The sequence below is a fragment of the Amorphotheca resinae genome, assembly GCF_003019875.1.
Source record: "Amorphotheca resinae ATCC 22711 unplaced genomic scaffold M430scaffold_12, whole genome shotgun sequence".
In the NCBI taxonomy this organism is placed as follows: domain Eukaryota; kingdom Fungi; phylum Ascomycota; class Leotiomycetes; order Helotiales; family Amorphothecaceae; genus Amorphotheca; species Amorphotheca resinae.
Genome location: NW_020194482.1, coordinates 1,119,664 through 1,137,191, shown reverse-complemented (window position 1 = coordinate 1,137,191; position 17,528 = coordinate 1,119,664). Strand labels below are relative to the sequence as shown.

Below are 17,528 nucleotides of genomic sequence, written 5' to 3'. Positions count from 1 at the left end.
CCTCCTCAGTGTCCTCACCTTTAAGCGATAGGACCCTCACTTCGAGGTGAGAGAGACCTCACTTGAAGACAGCCTGTCAACCTCTTTCAAGATGTTTCCAACTTTTGACAAGCACTACGGGAAGATGAGAATTCATCACTCGACGGGCGGTGACGACATGATTACCTACCTACTAGACCTGCCCATGATCCATCATCCTAAGCGATTACCGTTACCTTAAGGCATGTATGTTATTTATTGTCTCCGCAACCAAAGGCAACAACCACCTCTGACCAACTCTCAAAAGCAGTTCAAGATGGATCATCCACGTCTCTCCAGTCCTCAATGCGAGTCGCAGTCTGATGCATCATCAGGCATCGGCTATCCTGCATACTTCCTCGAAGGGTTCCCAGAAGGAACTGAAATTCGTCAGTTTACCAATATCCTCAGCGTCCGCAAGAGATCGCATGACCGTCATATCGCGCTTCTGCAGGACAAGACTCAAAATCCCTTCTTGATCTTCACGGACGTACCAGACAGCGAATTTTTGAAGATCTGTGAAAAAACTCCACGGACTAGCCGAACTACGCGGATACTTTACAGCTGGAAGACGCATACGCTAATCCTCAAGATAATGCCTTACATAGCACACGAGACAGCAAAGGAAGAGCTCAAATTATGTATCGGCATACAAATCACCACAATGGGTTTGGGTGGTGAGCTATATCCCATTGGACAAACAACTATTCGGTTTGGCGACTTTACGAAAGAACCTGATGGTGGCTGGGCACGATTGTCACAGAATCCAAACCCAAGCTTTGTTCTAGAAATTGGACTATCTGAATCGTCTGGTCGGCTTGTGCTTGATGCTCGAGGGTGGCTGGAGTCAACCGGCTCAACAGTCCAAATTGCCGTCACGATAATGGTCAATCGGAAGAAACCAGAAATCGTCGTTCAACGTTGGGAAATCGTACCCCGGGTGTATTCTGTGAGAACTCGAGCATCTCATCCGCCAGCTTCTTGCACCCAAGAAGTCAGATCGCATTATTTAAATCAGACAATATTGGTTACTGGAGGCTTGGTTATACCCTTCAACAAAGTGGTGGGCCGGCCAGCAAATCAACCCCTAGAACAAGATTTTGTTATTACTCGACAAGACCTTGAAGATCTCTCGAGAAAGGTGTGGACCGTGCAAAAGTTCCTATAATGCTTCGGAAGGTCGCCAATGCTCAACGTATGCTCTGGTCAAACCCAAATTGAATGCTGATTTCAAGGACTTTGGGCTCGAGTACAGGGGAAACGAGAGTTAATTGCTATTTATCGACCTATACGCTATTATGCCGTTGTCTCGAGGATGGTACAGGGACAAGAGGATTACAGACCATGGAAACAAGCTTGGACAGAAGGCATGTGCAATTCTGGAGAGATTTGTGCACGGTGGGGAGAAATAGTGAGATATGTCTTTGATGTCGAAGCAGGCGTGCAGAAAGTGAGCTGCACAGCTATCAATGGCGCTAATTTGGAGGCTGGCTCAACGATCATGGTTGGTGTGATGGGAAGGAGAGAAGTGTGACTGGGTGAGGAACAGGCCAGCTATGTGCTATGCTAAGCTTGCTTTCAAAGTTGTTCTTTGTGGTTACTTAGCCAACACAGGAACTCACTTCACTTGAAGTGGAACCCTTGCAATGCATCACTCATCCATCTTATGGAACTTGACTTCTCTACAATAGATTGCTAATAAAATCGCTCCACGTATAGGACTTGATATAATATACATTGAAGTTCTATGAAATGGATGTAAGGGGCTTCAGAAACCCGTGTTCTCCCTTTAATTCCTACCCTGCCAAGATTCCAGTACAGTATCACTATCTCATCAACATAAGAAATCTTACACGCATAAAGTTGAGTCATCATTTCGCATCATCTGCCTCCTCAGCCTCATTTTCCAAAGTCACCTCCGTCACTTTCTCTCCTCTCCTCTCCCCATCCTTCAGCAGGAACTTATATTTCCCTCCCAAAACAAGATCCTTGGCCACGAGCTCCCTCGTGCGTCCAAGACTCTCGATGTCGCTGATCCTCTGCAGCGTAGCTTCCAGAAGCTCATCGAATCCTTCCTCGGCGCAGATACTCCTGAACGCTCTCTGCATGGGCACGGAGTCGGCTCTCACATATGCCTTGCTGGTGATGGTAAAGAGATTGATGTGATCGTAGGAGCGGATGAAATCTGCTCGCGTCATGATCTGGCGTGCCTTGTGCAGAGGGATCTGCGGGAGGGTGTGGGAGCCATCATCATCTTCAGGGGGTTGTTGTTCGGCTTGCTCCTTTTCGGCATTGACGAGAGCTTGCGCTAGGACCATAGCAGCGGACTGAGGGTGGTTAGTGAGTACATAGATGATGGGAGGGGGAGAGAGGGAGAGAGGAACTCACGGCGTATTTTTGCTGATCCATCACGTCGTCATCCATCTCTGCTCCCAGAATCCAACATTGGTTCAAGAACCATCGACGCTCGACATCAATGATATCGTCGCAGGTAGCGAGCATATCCTTCGACTTCGCGACTCTGTTGAGGAAGGTTAAACGACCACCAACGCGGTTATACACTTCAGCGAGGATTTCTGACGGCGGTTCCTCTCTGAAGTATTTCCGGCGGTATTTTGCGAGCGCAGACATCGCTTGGGCTTTTGGCAGATCGGTGATGGACGTCACTTCCATCCTGGTAGCCAGCAGCTTCAGTCTCTCATACACCCAATAATCATCGCTGTTGAAGACCATCGTGACAAGATTGCTGGCCGCCCATTGCTCAGCGCGTTGCTGTAACAGTTCTAGCAGGTCTCGCCCATCATCATCGTCCCGCAATAAATGAATGCTATTAATGATCAAGACCAACGGCTTGCCGACCGTTTTGCGCCTCTGGAGCGCGACTTTCTCAAGCTTGTTGAACGCCCGCTCGATATCCAGCAAGGCAGTAGTATCTCTGGGTCCCCGTTCCGAGAAATATGACCCGATATAATCCTCGTGGAACTCGAAATCTAGAGCCTTGCCCAGTCTCACTCTAAAGATCTCAAGATTCGCATGGGCCTCAAACATACTGACCCCTTCTCCATCGACTTTCTTCATGGCGTCAAGCAACATACTGGACTTTCCCGTCCCCTTCTCCCCGATCAGCAAGTGGTAATGTCCCGTGTCAGTCCCGTTCACAATAGCATCGATTTTCGCCTGCTCGTCCCGCAGGATCCAATGCGTCTCATCATCCCCCGCGTCTTGAGCAATAGAGTTGGGTCTTTGCTTGCCGGTAGCAGCGAGTTCCAAGACGGGATCACCGGGTTTGAAGGCGTTTTCCATCTTGCGCAGAACAAGCCATTTGTAGAACTTGTGGTACATGTAGCCACCCATAGCAAAGCCGGACCCGAGCACCAGAATACTGGCAACTGCGGTTGCGGCTGATTCCAGCATCTTGGAAAATAGGCCATCTTGAGGTTCTGAACTTTTGCGAGTCTTGGACTGATCGTGTGACTGGTTAGAGGAGCCTTCGGTCCCTGCATATCGATCAGCGATTCTCTTTCTCAAAAGATAGTAACGTGAATGTCGAGAATGTGGAGGACGGGAGAGACAACGTGCTATCAAATCACGTGAAAATATAGTTGACAGATCACAACTCAGTCTGGAATTCCCGCCCACGTGCACCCATTATAGACCAGATTTGTTGCAGTAACGCAGTATTATTCTCTTCTACTGATTCACGCGCAATGCCAACTAGCAAAGGTCGGGATGTCAAGTCAAGAACTGTAGACGATCTCTTCCAGGTCGCAAACACTCGATACGCGGCCCGTCGACACGTGCATCCAAGATTTGCTTTGTCCCTCGCAGTAATCTGAAGCTGAAGGAAAAGCAATTGGAGTCGCTCCAACTCGCAAACAATTCATAAAGGATCTACTCACCCGGCTCCCCGCCATGTCCTCCTCGTGTCTGGCTCGTAGATACCCATCTTTGTCGCGCAACCGAAGGCCAATGGCGCGTCGCAGGACCGCGAGACGGGCCTGCCTTCGAGAAGCGATGCCGAATGATATGTCTCGAGATCAGCGACGGTCTCATTGTCAGCGCTGTTGAGGATGAACCGCAGCGAGATTGAGACGATTATCGGTGGAAAGGGACGGATTGGCTGCAGCCTTGAGAGCCAGATAGGACAGCTTCCATCGTCTCTTGTCGCGTGTCCGAATATTGGAGCTGGAAATGCGCAGTTTCTGCTGCTGTTTATTTTAAGTTCTTTGCCTAGAAGCTATTGGACTTGGCAGTGCAAAGCATACGCAAAGTATTACTGTACCTCCTTACGTGAGGGTCAGTGTATGAACAGTTACCAAAACCAACCTTGAAGATTCTCTTGCATTGTTTCAAGAACGGATTTCGCAACGAATCCTTTCGACATATCAACTGATAGCCTCCTTGCATGGCTCTTGTAATAAATAAATTGGAAATAAAATGCCAACTTCTTCAGGATGTTAGATGTGCACTTCGGGCACTAACCCGGCACCGCAGACGGCACAGCCAGTAGTACCTTAGCCAGGGGCCAAAGCCAAGTTCCACGCATGCGATTAGCCTTCCGCTCCTTGATCAGCTCTTCTTCTTTTTTATATCTTGATATACAAATACGCACTCGGAGAGCACCCGTCGATCCTGAAACCCATGCTACCCGCGATGCATTTTCTTCCAGATGACGGGCCGGCGGGCCTCTGCAGATGCTGCAGACGTCAGTCGACATATCTGGATCCTACCGCGCTGCAAACGGTGCCACCCTCTTCTCCGCTGGATATGCACAGCACAATGGCATTTTTGATACACATGGCACACGCAATGCCGGCATGTGCGAATTCTGATGCCGAACTTCCTCTAGTATTAGAGTTGGAGGATTCCTACTCAGGGCCGTGACCGTGACTCTTCTCCCAAACAGTCTGTGGGAAGAGAGAATTTCCTGCGTCGCAGATGGGATTCTTTCGTGTCACGGCAGCGCCTATTATATCGGAACCCAAACCTCCTAGGCGGGGTACGACGGCTCGCAAACGCAACTTCTAACCATAGTGCTAATAGAAGGCAAACTCTTTGTGACCAGTTCTTTGGACTCAAAGGGCAGCCCATGAGGTTGCCATGTGGCTCGAAGGCAGCCTGCAGCTTGAAGTCTCTAGTGGTTGTCTGCCCCTGATTCTTTAACCATGGAAGGCCTCAGCTCCATGCCTCTTTTCTTCTTTCCACTAAGGGATTGACCCGGTACTCTGACGGCAAGGCCGGGAGGAGAATATGTTTCTTCTCGTTTGACTGAAACGCGAGCACCCAAATGACCATCTCCTCTTCAAAAAATAGGGGTTTTCGTAAAGCCCACGCATGGACTGTTCTGTGCATGGTCATTCAGTGACAGACCCCACTAGGGGTTCATCTGTGATCCTTGTGAGGCCGGGGCCCTAGGCTTTCTGCATGATGGTTTCCAAAGAACAGTGCTCGACGTCACATCTACCCCAAGCTGGGGCGTAACACCAAAAGGAAGCGCATGGCAGATCTACTATTTCAGCTATTGATAACAGTAAAAGATCTCTGTGTATACATACTGTAGAGTTGGGGGGAGGCGCAGCCTATCAGAAGACTGTCAAGTGGTTCATCTGGGAAACCCACGAGATATACCTGTATTCCAAAGGGATTCTTCCAATAGATTGGACTTCATGCTGAGAAGATAACAATGGGATTGTTCCTGATAGTGGGGTTGTTGTTCTATCATATCCCAATTCTCTGAGATGCGTCTCTGTCACTCTACCATACCATCTCTTTCCGTTTCTTATTTGTTTGTCACGGACACCCACATCAGGTCTCGAGCATGGTTCAAAAACCCTTAAGTTATGAGATGTTGGTGGAGAGCTGCTTATCGGGCTGTTTATCTCTGGCTTGGGATGGAGATGTTTTGTTGATTGATTTATCAGGACGCTTTCAGTTATTAGAGAGTTTTGCTGTTAGTGTAGACATCTTGTCACCTTTGGGCTGCCTTGTCCTTTTTGCTTTCATCTAGCGTGCGGCTGTGATAGTTGGGGTCAAAATGTCCTCCTACGCGTCCGCGCTTTCGGTAACAGATTCACTTTCGACAAGCCTACTGAGCTCTTCACCACCCGACAGTCCTTTATCCGAACAACAACTTCACACAATACCTTCGATTCTCTACCAGATACTAGAATGTCAACCATCGAATGAATTACCATTACGAATCATGTTTTCGTTCAATGCTGGTATGGGATGGCCCAGTTCAACTTTCTATCTATTTACTGACGCGTTTTTGATCACTGACGCGTTTCTGATAAAGGATACAAACTCCCTACTGTCAATCAAGCTGAACGCTTTTGGAAGTGTTCCTTAAAGGGCCAGCTCATCATCAAATTCCTATCCTCACTAGATGAGATTACACCAGGACCTGATCTGCATCATCCCATATTGTCAGATCATTATCCCCGAGACCGATTTATGGATGATGGCAATGACCACTTATTCAACATCGATTTTGCTAACGAGCAGATCGATCTAGTTGGCTCAGATGATAAAAATGGCCGACCCTACAGCCAAGGGATGCCTGTCAGCTTCATCAAATCTTTCTGTCTCGAGCATGTATTTGCCCAGAGCCATGAAGAAGTCGAATTTGATCTAGCTCTACATGCTCTTGATTATTTAGAAGACCTTGAATGCACGAGACGAGCAGCTTTGCGTGGGGCGGCCGAACGACTTGCCATAAGACGAGACAACTGGCGAGATGTCCTGACGGCTAATCCAAATGCCAAAGCATGGGTTGAAGATGTGCAATCTCGTGGACACTATCTGGAGAAGTGTTATGCCCAGGTGTTCATTGGTATTCGGATCTGGGTATGTCCTTTGATCTATCCCACTTACAATTCTAACAGTCTCAGACAATGGTGTATCAACTGCGATCTAAAGATTTTGACAAATACAATGTCCTGGCAATGCTAAATACACTCTTTCCACCAAGTGTGCAAAGACTACCAGACGGAATTTCACCCAAGGTATCTCACCTTTTCCGAAACACCTTTTACCGGTATCTTGTCTCAGTTGAGGCAAACGGTCCTCATATCATAGATGGATATGTGAGTAACCTAGAGATGCCTACAAACAAATATACTTGGCCAGAAGTTAGAAACTGCCTGGGGATATACATCAATGGAGCCGATGAAATGATCAAACAGGCGATCGACATATACGATATCACTTACTTCAAACATACGTGTTCAAACGACAGAAACTCTTTGTATACCGCTAGCGTGTATTCGACAACAAGCAACAGTGAAGATAACAGCGATGATGGCGAGGAGCCTCTCTCACCAATACCACTGACCTCTAGCAAACCATCAGTGGAAATGAACTTGGTCCATAACCACCCGCGCGCTGCATTCGGTTCAGCAACACCAGTGACCAGTACGAGCTCCATGGGCGATCGCCAAATCTTTCCATTCAGGCCACCAACACCTCTGGTTGATGCGGACTCAATGCACAGCCGTCGGGTCATTCCCTCTGGACTAGCCCCTATGATCAATACAAACTCTGTGGGCAGTCGCCAAGTGGGTCCTTCGAGGCCAGCACCTCTGATCAGTACGAATTCTATGGATAGTCGGCAGGTGTTCCCCCCAAGGCAACCCGTACCGTATATCAGACGGGAATCTGGAGCAGCAGAGCAGAGGAGCTTCTCACAGACGATTCCACATTTGGAAACTCGACGCATGGCAAGAGAGACGCACCATCAGACAATGTCATCAAACCGGTCTCTCACATCTGATGACCTCATACTTCCCGGCACTCCCCTACTTTCTGGTACTCCGGAACTGAGAAGACCTATTGATTTCGGACACTCACTGGACAGTCCTCAAGTGTCATTTGAGGCTCAGACGTCTTCTGAATCACCTGACTTTGACTGGCTAGATCGGCCATACGAACCTATCCCTCCTGATCCCAGCCCATCAACAATAAGGAAAAAATCCAGCTTTCGCAACCTCTTTTGGAAGAAGAAGTCATCATCTACACTACGTGAGACCTCCAATAGCCCAGTAGGATTTGGCATCTCTTCAGAGGCTTCACAATCAATGGAGCAATTTCCCGGTTTCGAACAAAATTCTGGAGCTCCTGAGCGACCAAGTCTACGAAAGAAGATCAGCATGGGCTTCTTGCGGAAATCTCATTCTAGAACAGACACTTCTAGATCAATCGAATCTCCAAGTTTCGATCAAAATGCCGGGGCATTTGAGCGACCAAGTTTACGGAAGAAGATTAGCATGGGCTTTTTGCAGAAATCTCGTTCCAGAACGGACACTTCTAGATCGATTGAGCAATTTCCAGGATTTGATCAAAATGCCGACGCATCTGAGCGACCAAGTCTACGAAAGAAGATCAGCATGGGCCTTTTGCAGAAACCTCATTCCAGAACAGACACTTTGCGCTCTAAGATCAAATCTCCAGTATTTTGGACCCGCAGGAATACCGAGGCAAATGAAGATACGGAATCAAGAACAGATGACAACCTGCAGTCCAAGCCTGCTGGACCTGAAACTTTTACAACCGATCCACGGGTATACCAGTTGAAGAAGCAGAAAAGTCTCCCAGCAATCTCCATCAAAAATCAAACCTCGCCAATGGAAGACTTGGAGCCACTATTTGTTGCCACAGGCGACGAGTACCAGCGGTACACTCTATTGTCTGCACCTGAACAGGATAAGGAAGTCAAGAAAGCGCGATCTTTTAGCACGCTCAGATCAGCCGCTGATTCTGAACTTTCCATCTCCCGGGCCGACCACGACGAAACATATTCAGAATTACGAAAGCTCCAGCTCAAGCTCAGCAGAAAAGAATTTGTCAAAAACTCTGCCATCAACCCTCCGCTTCCTTTCGAACTTGAAATTGGTGATGAATCCTTACAACCGGATTCACAGAAATGGAAAGTAGATGAATCCACGAGACAATACTGGTTAGAGACCACCCAGGCCGAACGACTCAATCTGAGCAGCAACAACGACAGCAAAAAGCTGCCTTTCGAGTATCCCAGAGCCACTCCGAAACCTCCACCAAGGCGGAATTTCCAGAGCTGGAATAGCACCGTTCCACAAAGGGATGGGCTGGTCAAGCCGGCTCCAAGGAAACACACACCAATCAGCGTGGATAAGTATGTTTTGAAGTAGAGGCGACTGTCATATGGGGGGGTGCGTTTTATGGGTATTGGGATGGGATAGTTTTGAACAGCTTGATATTCGCTGGAGGATGGGACGGTAGAAATCACAATCACGATGTATGAAACGGAATGAGGATACTGGCACCAGCATAATGAAAAATTGTAAAAGTAAATAAACTCCTCATGTACTTGCTTCCCCTCAAGTCCAACCTCCCTGAGCTCCATGATTCCATTCAACTACCCGTTCTACCCCCTGTAGATGGTGTTAATGCATAATCCTCGGAAGATAATTGTCTCTTGAGAATTCAAACTGCGGGTTTCTCTCCACCATTTAGTGGCTTGAATTTTTACTGACTTAATGTGATAAGGTACTTTTTCTTTCATTTTCTCTGAATGCTTTGGCTTTTCGATTTTGACCTTTCTTGCTGCGATTAATCGGGTGAATCCCGTCGCTCAAAGGGCTATGTTATAAAACCTTGATTCTAAGGCACAAAGAAATTATAGTTCGTCGCGGATAACCTACCCACCAAAAATATCTCGCGGACGCGATCGCGACAGACCCTTCCTTACACGTACAGTGCCAACATACACAGGTCGAACTATGTTGCGCCGGGTCTTCGGTCTATTCAACTCGTCCCAAACGCAAGATTCTCTTGCAATTACCGAGGAAGATAGTGGCTATATCGGTAAGTTTCTTCTTAGCTGCCAGATGGCGCGTGAAGCGGGCCCTCCTTGCCTTTCTCTTCTTCAAGAGCGCCAGTCACTGATGTTTGATGGGTGATTTAGATGATTCACAGATCGAGGAAAACGAGGACAGAATGGAGGGACTAGAATCGAGCAACGGGAATTCCAAATCGCATAGCAAGGCTAGGAGGCAAAGTCACAATGATGAGGAGATCGAGGGCTTTCGAGATGCGGAGGAACAGGCCGAAGGAGAGCCAGTGAAGAAATCGAAATCGAAGAAGAAGAAGTCCAAGAGAAAGAGCGGGGAAGCTGCGCAGGAGCTGGAGACACAGGAGGCCGTGGAGAACGGTGTAGCGACTCTGGAGACGGAAGAAAGCCCTGCAGCTACGAGCTTAAAAAAGAAGAAATCCAAGAGAAAGAGTAAGGATGCTGCGCAGGACGCGGAGACACAGGAGTTCGAGGAGAACGGTGTAGCGACTTCCCCCCTACAGATGGAGGAAAGTGTTGCAGCTACAAGCTCGATGAAGAAGAAATCCAAAAAGAGCAAGAAAATTGCTGAGGAGACAGGCGCACAAGAAGCCGAGGAGAGTGGCGTAGCGACACCTATTCTAGAGGCGGACGAAAGTGGCACAGCGGCAAGCTCGAAAAAGAAATCTAAGAGAAAGAGCAAAAAAGCTGCGGAGACAGATGCACGCGAAGCTGAGGAGAATGATATAGCGACTCCTATCCCAGAGTCAGAGGAAAATGCCGTAGCTACAAGCTCCAAGAAGAAGAAATCCAAGAGAAAGAGCAAGAAAGCTACGGAAGAGACAGACACACCAGAGGTCGAGGAGAATGGTGTAGCGACGCCTATCCTAGAGACAGACGAAAGTGTTGCAGCTGCAAATATTGCTCAAAACCGCGGATCACCTGCGATTGAAGACATCTCCAAATCCAAGAGTGCGGAGAAAGCCGAGCGAAAAAGAAAGAGAGCAGCAAAGGCGGCCGCCGCGGTTCCAGCTGAGGTTTCGCCAGTTGAAAATGAAGAGGACGACCTCGAGTCTGTTAGTCTTTTAAATGCTCAGGCACTGAAGAATGCGGCAGTCTCGTCTAAGTCTAGCTCCGAGAAACCCAGGCCCAATATCGTTGCCCATGACGAGGCCATTCCTGAGGACCTGGCACAACATCCGTTGAAGGTTAAGAAAGCAAAGAAAGCAAAGGCGAAGAAGCATTCGAATGGCCATTCCAGTAGGTCGCAGGAAGACGATAATGATTCTACTGGGGTGTTAAGTCAACCTACAACTCCAGCTCACGTACCACATCATTCCGCGGACAAGCCCGAGGAAGATAATCTTGCTGCATCATCTCAGCTCGAGGTGTCAGCGGGGACCGCCCCTAATGGTTCGCAGAAAGTAGAATCAAGACGATCATCGAAGAAAACTCCAGGTAAGAGGAAGGCTGATGAAGAACATCTGGAAGAAGAGCCAAAGAAAAAGGCCAAGAGAGTCAGTGACAAAAGAACTCCTAACGGAGATCTGAAGGAAACGCTTCAGTCAGAGCATCAATCTGCCCCGTTGAGCTCTGCCGAACGCAAAGATCGTCGTAAACGCCGTCTTCCTGTTGACGACGACGAGCCCGGCCCTTCCAGTGTAAAGTCCAAGAAGGGGAAGACACGTAAATCAGAAACGTCAGGAACAGAGACCCCCAGAACACCTAAAACAAGTGGGAAGACCCAAGCAATGCCCGCTACTTGTACCACCCCTCGAGGAGGTCGACTATCACCTGAGACTATCAATGCCATAACGCAGGCAGTCGATAACTATAGACATTTCAATGGCATGACTCAATATGAGATAAACGATCTAGTTCAACAACCCGCCCAATCCCCGGCCGGCAGAGAGCTCTGGAAGTTCCTGCGCGAGGAGGTACCATACCTTACTGGCAGACATGTCCTGGACTTTTGCAGAAGGAAATTTCACAATTACGAGGCACGAGGTATCTGGACTGAAGAACAAGATGAAGAACTGAGACGCGCATATCAGAAGAATCCAAATAAATGGACAGAAATTGGCAGGGAAATCCACCGCTTTCCGGAGGACGCACGGGACCGGTGGAGAAATTACCTGGTCTGCGGAGGGAATAGGAGAACAGATATCTGGGACAAGGAGGAAGAGGAGCAGCTGAAAATTGCAGTGAAGGAGTGCCTTCAGGCCATACGTGAGGAGAGACGCCGAACAACAGGTAGTAGTGCGATTGACGTCGACGAGGAGACACTCCTAGACTGGCAAAAGGTGTCTGAGAAGATGAATCACGTTCGAAGTCGACTTCAATGCAGCTACAAATGGAGAAAGTTGAAGGCACTCAATGAATCGGACGGGGAAGACCCCGTAGCCAATGCACCCATCAGCAATTCATGGCGATTCGAGGACGCCCAGATGTCAGTGCAAACCATGACTGCCGAAGAAAAACTACGCCTTTTACGTACAATTCGCGACTCTGGAGCTAGCAAAGAAGGCAAGATTCCATGGGCGAGCATTCGGCACAAGATGGGTGAAATGGGAAAACGAATGGCATGGAAGTTATGCTACCGAAAGCTAAAGGAGAAGCTACCTGGTCACGAGGACATGAAATTCAGGGAGATCATCGAGCGTCTGGTCGATATCTTCGAAGCTGCTGCGCCAAACGAGCCTGAAGGCTTTGATATAGAACGTTTTCCCATCGTCCGAAGAATCAGATCTAAATCGAGGGGTAAAGGCAGTAGTGGAGAAGAAGTATCGACCGCCAGCAAGCCAAGGAAGTCAAAGCGGTCTAAAATTCTCAGTGAAGAGAAGGTTGTTGATGAGTCGAGCGATGATGAGGGTCTTGCCAATGGCCAGACAGGCCAAGACGAAATGGGTGCTGATCATGCTGACACTGACACGGGTGCTGATAAACACGAAGCTAATGGTGCCTCTGAAGATATCTCCGCCTCTGAAGCTGCCGCCGAAGATGAAATGGAGGATGTCCAGAACCACGAAACAGAAAGTGTTGATCGCCGTGACGATCACGATCTTGATGAAGACCATGCTGTCACTACGAATAGCTTCGATAGAGCTGAAAGTGTGGATCTGGATACACCTCTGAAGGTTGACCGCATGCCTTCTGCCGGCTCCGAATCGGATGGTGCCGATAAAGATAAATCCGAGTCTATCCGGTCCAATGGGAACGAACGTCTTGATGGCAACGAAGACAGTGATCTTGATGAAGACCATGATCTCGACGAAGACCCGGAAGACCATGACCTGGAAGAAGACCATCCCATCACTGCAAATGGCTTTGATGATACCGAAAGTATGGATCTAGATGCACCTCAAAGGGATGATTACCCGGAATCGGACATTGCCGCTGATGATGAGATGGATGATGCCCAAGACTACGAAAACAAAAGTGTTGATACTGATGAAGTCGATGGCACCACTCCAAAACACCATGATAGAGAAAGCGTGGATCTTGATACGCCACTCCCGGGTGGCCGCATGGCTACTACCAGCCCCAAATTAGAGGTTACTACTGAGGATGAGATGGTCAATACCCAAGGCTACAAAAGTCCAAGTGTTAGTGTCGATACCGATGAAGAAGATAACGCCGCTCCAGATCGCCACGATAGTGAAAGTGTGGATCTTGACATACCTCGACAGGGTAACCGCGAAAAAACATACAAGAAACTCGCGACCCAGCATGTATACAACTACTTTGGGGATGCAAGTAGCGACTCGGGCTCGGATAGTTCCAGCGATGGCAGCGATTCCAGCATCCCTGCGAAGATGCCGAGAACTGTAAGCGTCGAGTTGTGATGTGTCTTTTTGGGGGGGCGTTTGGCGTGGAATGACAGTGTTTACGATTCAAGGAGTCTGTATGAGATACCGAGAGACACGTTTCTGAGGGCGTTCTTGGGGCATTTTTTATATCTGCGCTGTAGGGCTATGATGGATACCTGGCCCACACACCTTCGCCGCCCTCTATCAATTCTCTGGGGTTTAGGGCATGTAAGATTGATGGCGTTATGGCGAGATGAGGATCTCTGAATATGATCGGCCGTAGCAAGGAGAACATGTGGTATTGCCCTACAGTACGTACAAATAATGAAGAAAAAAAAGTTTGTAAAAATCAGCCTCTGGCCTCATATGAGCCGGTTCGGCACGTTCATGCAACAGGCGCGTTCAAGTGAACAAAATTATCATTCCAGTCGTACAGCATCAGACGCCACTCCTGAGTGCGGGTTTCCCGAAGAAATTTCCTATGAGGAAGTTAAAAGGACGTGATCCATGATGTATTTGGTTTCCGATTCGTCCTCCATATCCATATCGTCGTCATCCTCTGGGGTCTGTTTGTTCTGTCGTTTTGCTACGTCTGACATATTCTGTTGAGTGTACTCCCTGGTATTGAACTCAGCGAAAACCATTGAATGACCGGTTCCTTGGCTACTATAAGCCTTTTCCATTGAGAGTCATGTGTGAACCAAGTCCTCAATCATAGCTGCTTGCAAATGAGGGAATAACTTAGGTTACAGTATTCTCGACGCTGTGTGGAATGCAAGTCTCCGGATCTGATTGGCTCGGTGGACCGAGAACCCGATGAGCCCGAGATAAAGTTGTCGTGGGACGCCCCTTTGCCAATAGTAATCTTCCTAGGAGCCTTGGGAATTTGTTATGTAGCTCGGTGAGCAAAAGTGGGCAGTAAGCAACACGGGGGGCGGATCCTTGCCTTATCGTTACTCCAAAAGATGCCATCTCATCAACTGCTTGAGTCAACTATGGATCACATGCCAGCAGTTCGGCCTGACAAGGCTCTGCTTACCTTACATTGTCGGTCAACAGTTCAGTTCACAGGCCTATCATTAGTGACCGGCCTTCCTTGCAAAAACGAATGTTTTCCTACTTCCAACAATGCATTTGCGCCAGCCTCATTCCCCGTCCCGGGATCACTTCACAGAGAGGATGAAGCATCTCTAGACATGTGCAAGGCTGCCAGATAGTTATCCTAGTTGGTTTAAGATGGGCTGAAGAAGGGTTGTCAGCTAACCCGGCGGCTTACTCGGTACTTCTGTTCGCATGAAAGCCGGAGTAGTCAGATTGTTGGAAGTTGTCTGGATTTCCCGACACATGGATCATAAAAGGCCTCAAAAGATATCGTCGCTGTGAGAGACCAGGGACCCCAGAGCTGACTGCCTTTTCAGCCGTCCTGCGTCAGAGGACCAGCGTGCATGGTCGCGGCTGAGTGGTTGAAATGCAGAATCCTTCGCTCGGGCTGTGCTGCAACCAGGCGCCAGGGAGGCGGATCATATACGCTGTTGCGATTCGTCAAGAGATGGGCACAATGGCCAGAGTGTTGACTCTTGTTGTGATAGCATGACAATTATCAGGTCGTGTCAATGCTCAGCCCTGCTAAATCCAAAATATATGAGCTCGCGCCTCTCCAGAGGGGAATCTTTGGATAACTTTGGATAACTTTGGATACCTTTCTCACCTTCGCATCTCACCTTCGCACTGAATGCGGATTCACGTGTCTTTACATCTACCAGCAGCCAATCATATCCTTCTCTCTGGCTGGCCATCCATTCGTCGACCACCCACGATCCACGCTCTTTGATTGGTTTGATAATTGATATCATGGGACTCTCACCGAAGCCCTCACCGAAGCTGTCGCCTGAGGCCGCAGGACCTTCACACGAATTGCCCTCCAGTACGGGCGCAACAGACGATGGAGGAAGAATAACACGTATTTCTTGAACAGCTCTGATTGGCACCATTGCAATCATGACTTGGGATTGGCAGAGCGGTACCTACCGATGTTTTCGGTCTCCCAGAATCTTTGGGGGCAGAGGTGGTAGGCCAATGAGTCTCTGCTGGTAAGGCAGTACGCTAGGTTGATTTCCCTTCTGTCAAGTGCTGCCGCCCCCATCCTCTTCCCTCCCAGCTTGACGCTTTCTCTCCTCTCGACAAGTCTGTCGTCACGATCATAATCGGAAATCAATCTTTCAGAGAGATCGATCCAGTGGAGTCGATCACAAGCGTTTTCAAAATAGTTCAACACTTCCTCAAATATTGTAGGCCCCTCGAGCTCTACAGCCGGGGCCTGTACCAACATAGCTGCCTAGCCACCACCTCTTCTCACCATGGCCTCCTCTCACCAGGCCAGGCAAGACCCAGGCCTCATCACGAATCAGAATATGGAGCACGATTGGGACTTCCAAGGCAGCATGATCACGGAGGCTTCATATGCAGACGACCTCAACTGCGACGCTGATGCTGCTGCAGATGATGAGGCAGTCTTCGATGACAGCGGCTACTTTTCCCGCGCGGCTTCTGAAGAGAGGAGCAACAAGCGCGAAGCCAGCTCAAGCAAGCAGCAGCCCTTCACATACGCAGCAGGCGAAGCGTCGGAGCCCACCAGCATCGCTCACTCGCACGGCAACGTCGTCCACTCATACATTGCTGCCTCGGCAGAAGCAAGCAATGGCTCCGCTGTAGATTATTATTCTCTCCAGCACACGGGCTCATCGAATCCAGGCTGGCACAGCGACTACTACCAAGACGCCGTCGCAGACAACTACCACGGTGGGGGCTCCCCCCAATTGACATATGCAAACCTGAGCAGCAGCAGTCAGGTCATCACTGGTCCCAGCGCGCTCGAGGAGTGGGCACACACGCCGCACCGTCATGAATCGATCGCTTATCATTTGGTGCGGTCTCCAGGGAAGAAACGCACGGCGAGGCGTTGAATGCTGCTGCGCTTCTTCTTCTTCTTCTTTCTTCTCTGGAATAACGACTGGGGACTTGTTGACTTGTTGTTGGTACGGGATATACCTAGGTGTTGGTTAGACGTCTGGTTGGTGATTTGGTACTAGCGAGCGGCATGGCGTGAAAAAAACTTGATAATATGATATGATATGGGACTTGATAAATATGAATGAGGTATGAGATGAGATGAGATTTGCATCTAGGACGGTGTTGTAGGGATTTTGAAAATACTAGGTACAGAATTTTGAAAATACAAGCAAGCAATGGGGTATACCTACCTATTTTCTGGCTTGCGTATGTATGTCTCTGGGAACCTGAGTAATATTCCATGATGATAATGATACAATTGAATACATACCACAGAGCTTAAAATTCTTTCTTTTTATTCTTCTAAATCCAAAGAGTTTGTAGTTACTCATCCTTCTCGCACGCACCTCCGCATCACCCATTTCCCCTCCCACACTACCTTAGATCGTCCGCGCCGCCCCGTCCCGCTGCTCCACACTCGCAACGCGACATCAAGCTCTTGAACATGTCCCTCGCCAAGTTGCCAATTATCCATCTCATCCCATCCCATCCATCTAAACTCGATACATCCCCCATGTGCTAGATAATACCTTATTTCACAAGAATTCCCTAGATAGATAAGTTGTTGGACAGAAACCTGTCTATACATATCAAATACAAATGAATGAATGAAATGAGATTTGCGCATGCATGAACTATCTAGGTAGATAGAAAGGTTTTCTGGATAAGGTAAGGAGAGAGGAGGCCCGGGAGGTGTTGAAGTTTAGTAGGTAGGTCTAGAGATTTGTTTGATATTTTAAGAAGTGGATAGTTAGTTGTTCGGGTTCTTTTGATTGGGGTTGAATTCGATCATCTGTCTTTAACATTTGATTTCTGCTTAAGCAATT

The 17,528-nt window shown here is 48.5% G+C and overlaps 5 protein-coding genes across 5 annotated transcripts; 4 read left to right on the top strand and 1 right to left on the bottom strand.

Annotated features, from left to right (window-relative positions):
• Positions 1-295: 295 nt before the first annotated feature.
• On the top strand, positions 296-1,186 carry M430DRAFT_53800 (hypothetical protein; the record flags this gene model as incomplete). The annotated part of the gene is made up of 1 exon (XM_024868414.1): positions 296-1,186. One exon carries the CDS (start codon positions 296-298, stop codon positions 1,184-1,186), a length of 891 nt encoding a protein of 296 aa, XP_024717573.1.
• Positions 1,187-1,889: 703 nt separating this feature from the next.
• Positions 1,890-3,432, bottom strand: M430DRAFT_108811 (hypothetical protein; the record flags this gene model as incomplete). The annotated part of the gene is made up of 2 exons (XM_024861235.1): positions 1,890-2,345; positions 2,407-3,432. The coding sequence occupies 2 exons, from the start codon at positions 3,430-3,432 to the stop codon at positions 1,890-1,892; spliced, it is 1,482 nt and encodes a 493-aa protein (XP_024717572.1).
• Positions 3,433-12,822: 9,390 nt separating this feature from the next.
• Positions 12,823-14,013, top strand: M430DRAFT_37278 (hypothetical protein). Its single transcript, XM_024867093.1, has 2 exons — positions 12,823-13,412; positions 13,505-14,013. The coding sequence occupies exons 1-2, from the start codon at positions 12,829-12,831 to the stop codon at positions 13,515-13,517; spliced, it is 597 nt and encodes a 198-aa protein (XP_024717571.1). The 5' UTR covers positions 12,823-12,828; the 3' UTR covers positions 13,518-14,013.
• A 443-nt stretch (positions 14,014-14,456) lies between these two features.
• Positions 14,457-14,921, top strand: M430DRAFT_184990 (hypothetical protein). The gene has a single exon (XM_024863884.1). The coding sequence runs from the start codon at positions 14,598-14,600 to the stop codon at positions 14,847-14,849; it is 252 nt and encodes an 83-aa protein (XP_024717570.1). The 5' UTR covers positions 14,457-14,597; the 3' UTR covers positions 14,850-14,921.
• A 1,068-nt stretch (positions 14,922-15,989) lies between these two features.
• On the top strand, positions 15,990-16,595 carry M430DRAFT_22631 (hypothetical protein; the record flags this gene model as incomplete). The annotated part of the gene is made up of 1 exon (XM_024864734.1): positions 15,990-16,595. The coding sequence occupies one exon, from the start codon at positions 15,990-15,992 to the stop codon at positions 16,593-16,595; it is 606 nt and encodes a 201-aa protein (XP_024717569.1).
• Between the last annotated feature and the right edge of the window lie 933 nt (positions 16,596-17,528).

What these genes read in the sequence shown, in the direction of transcription:
- M430DRAFT_37278 (XM_024867093.1), top strand. Translation starts at nt 12,829, where the DNA reads ATGGAGGATGTCCAGAACCACGAAACAGAAAGTGTTGATCGCCGTGAC.
- M430DRAFT_184990 (XM_024863884.1), top strand. Translation starts at nt 14,598, where the DNA reads ATGCCATCTCATCAACTGCTTGAGTCAACTATGGATCACATGCCAGCA.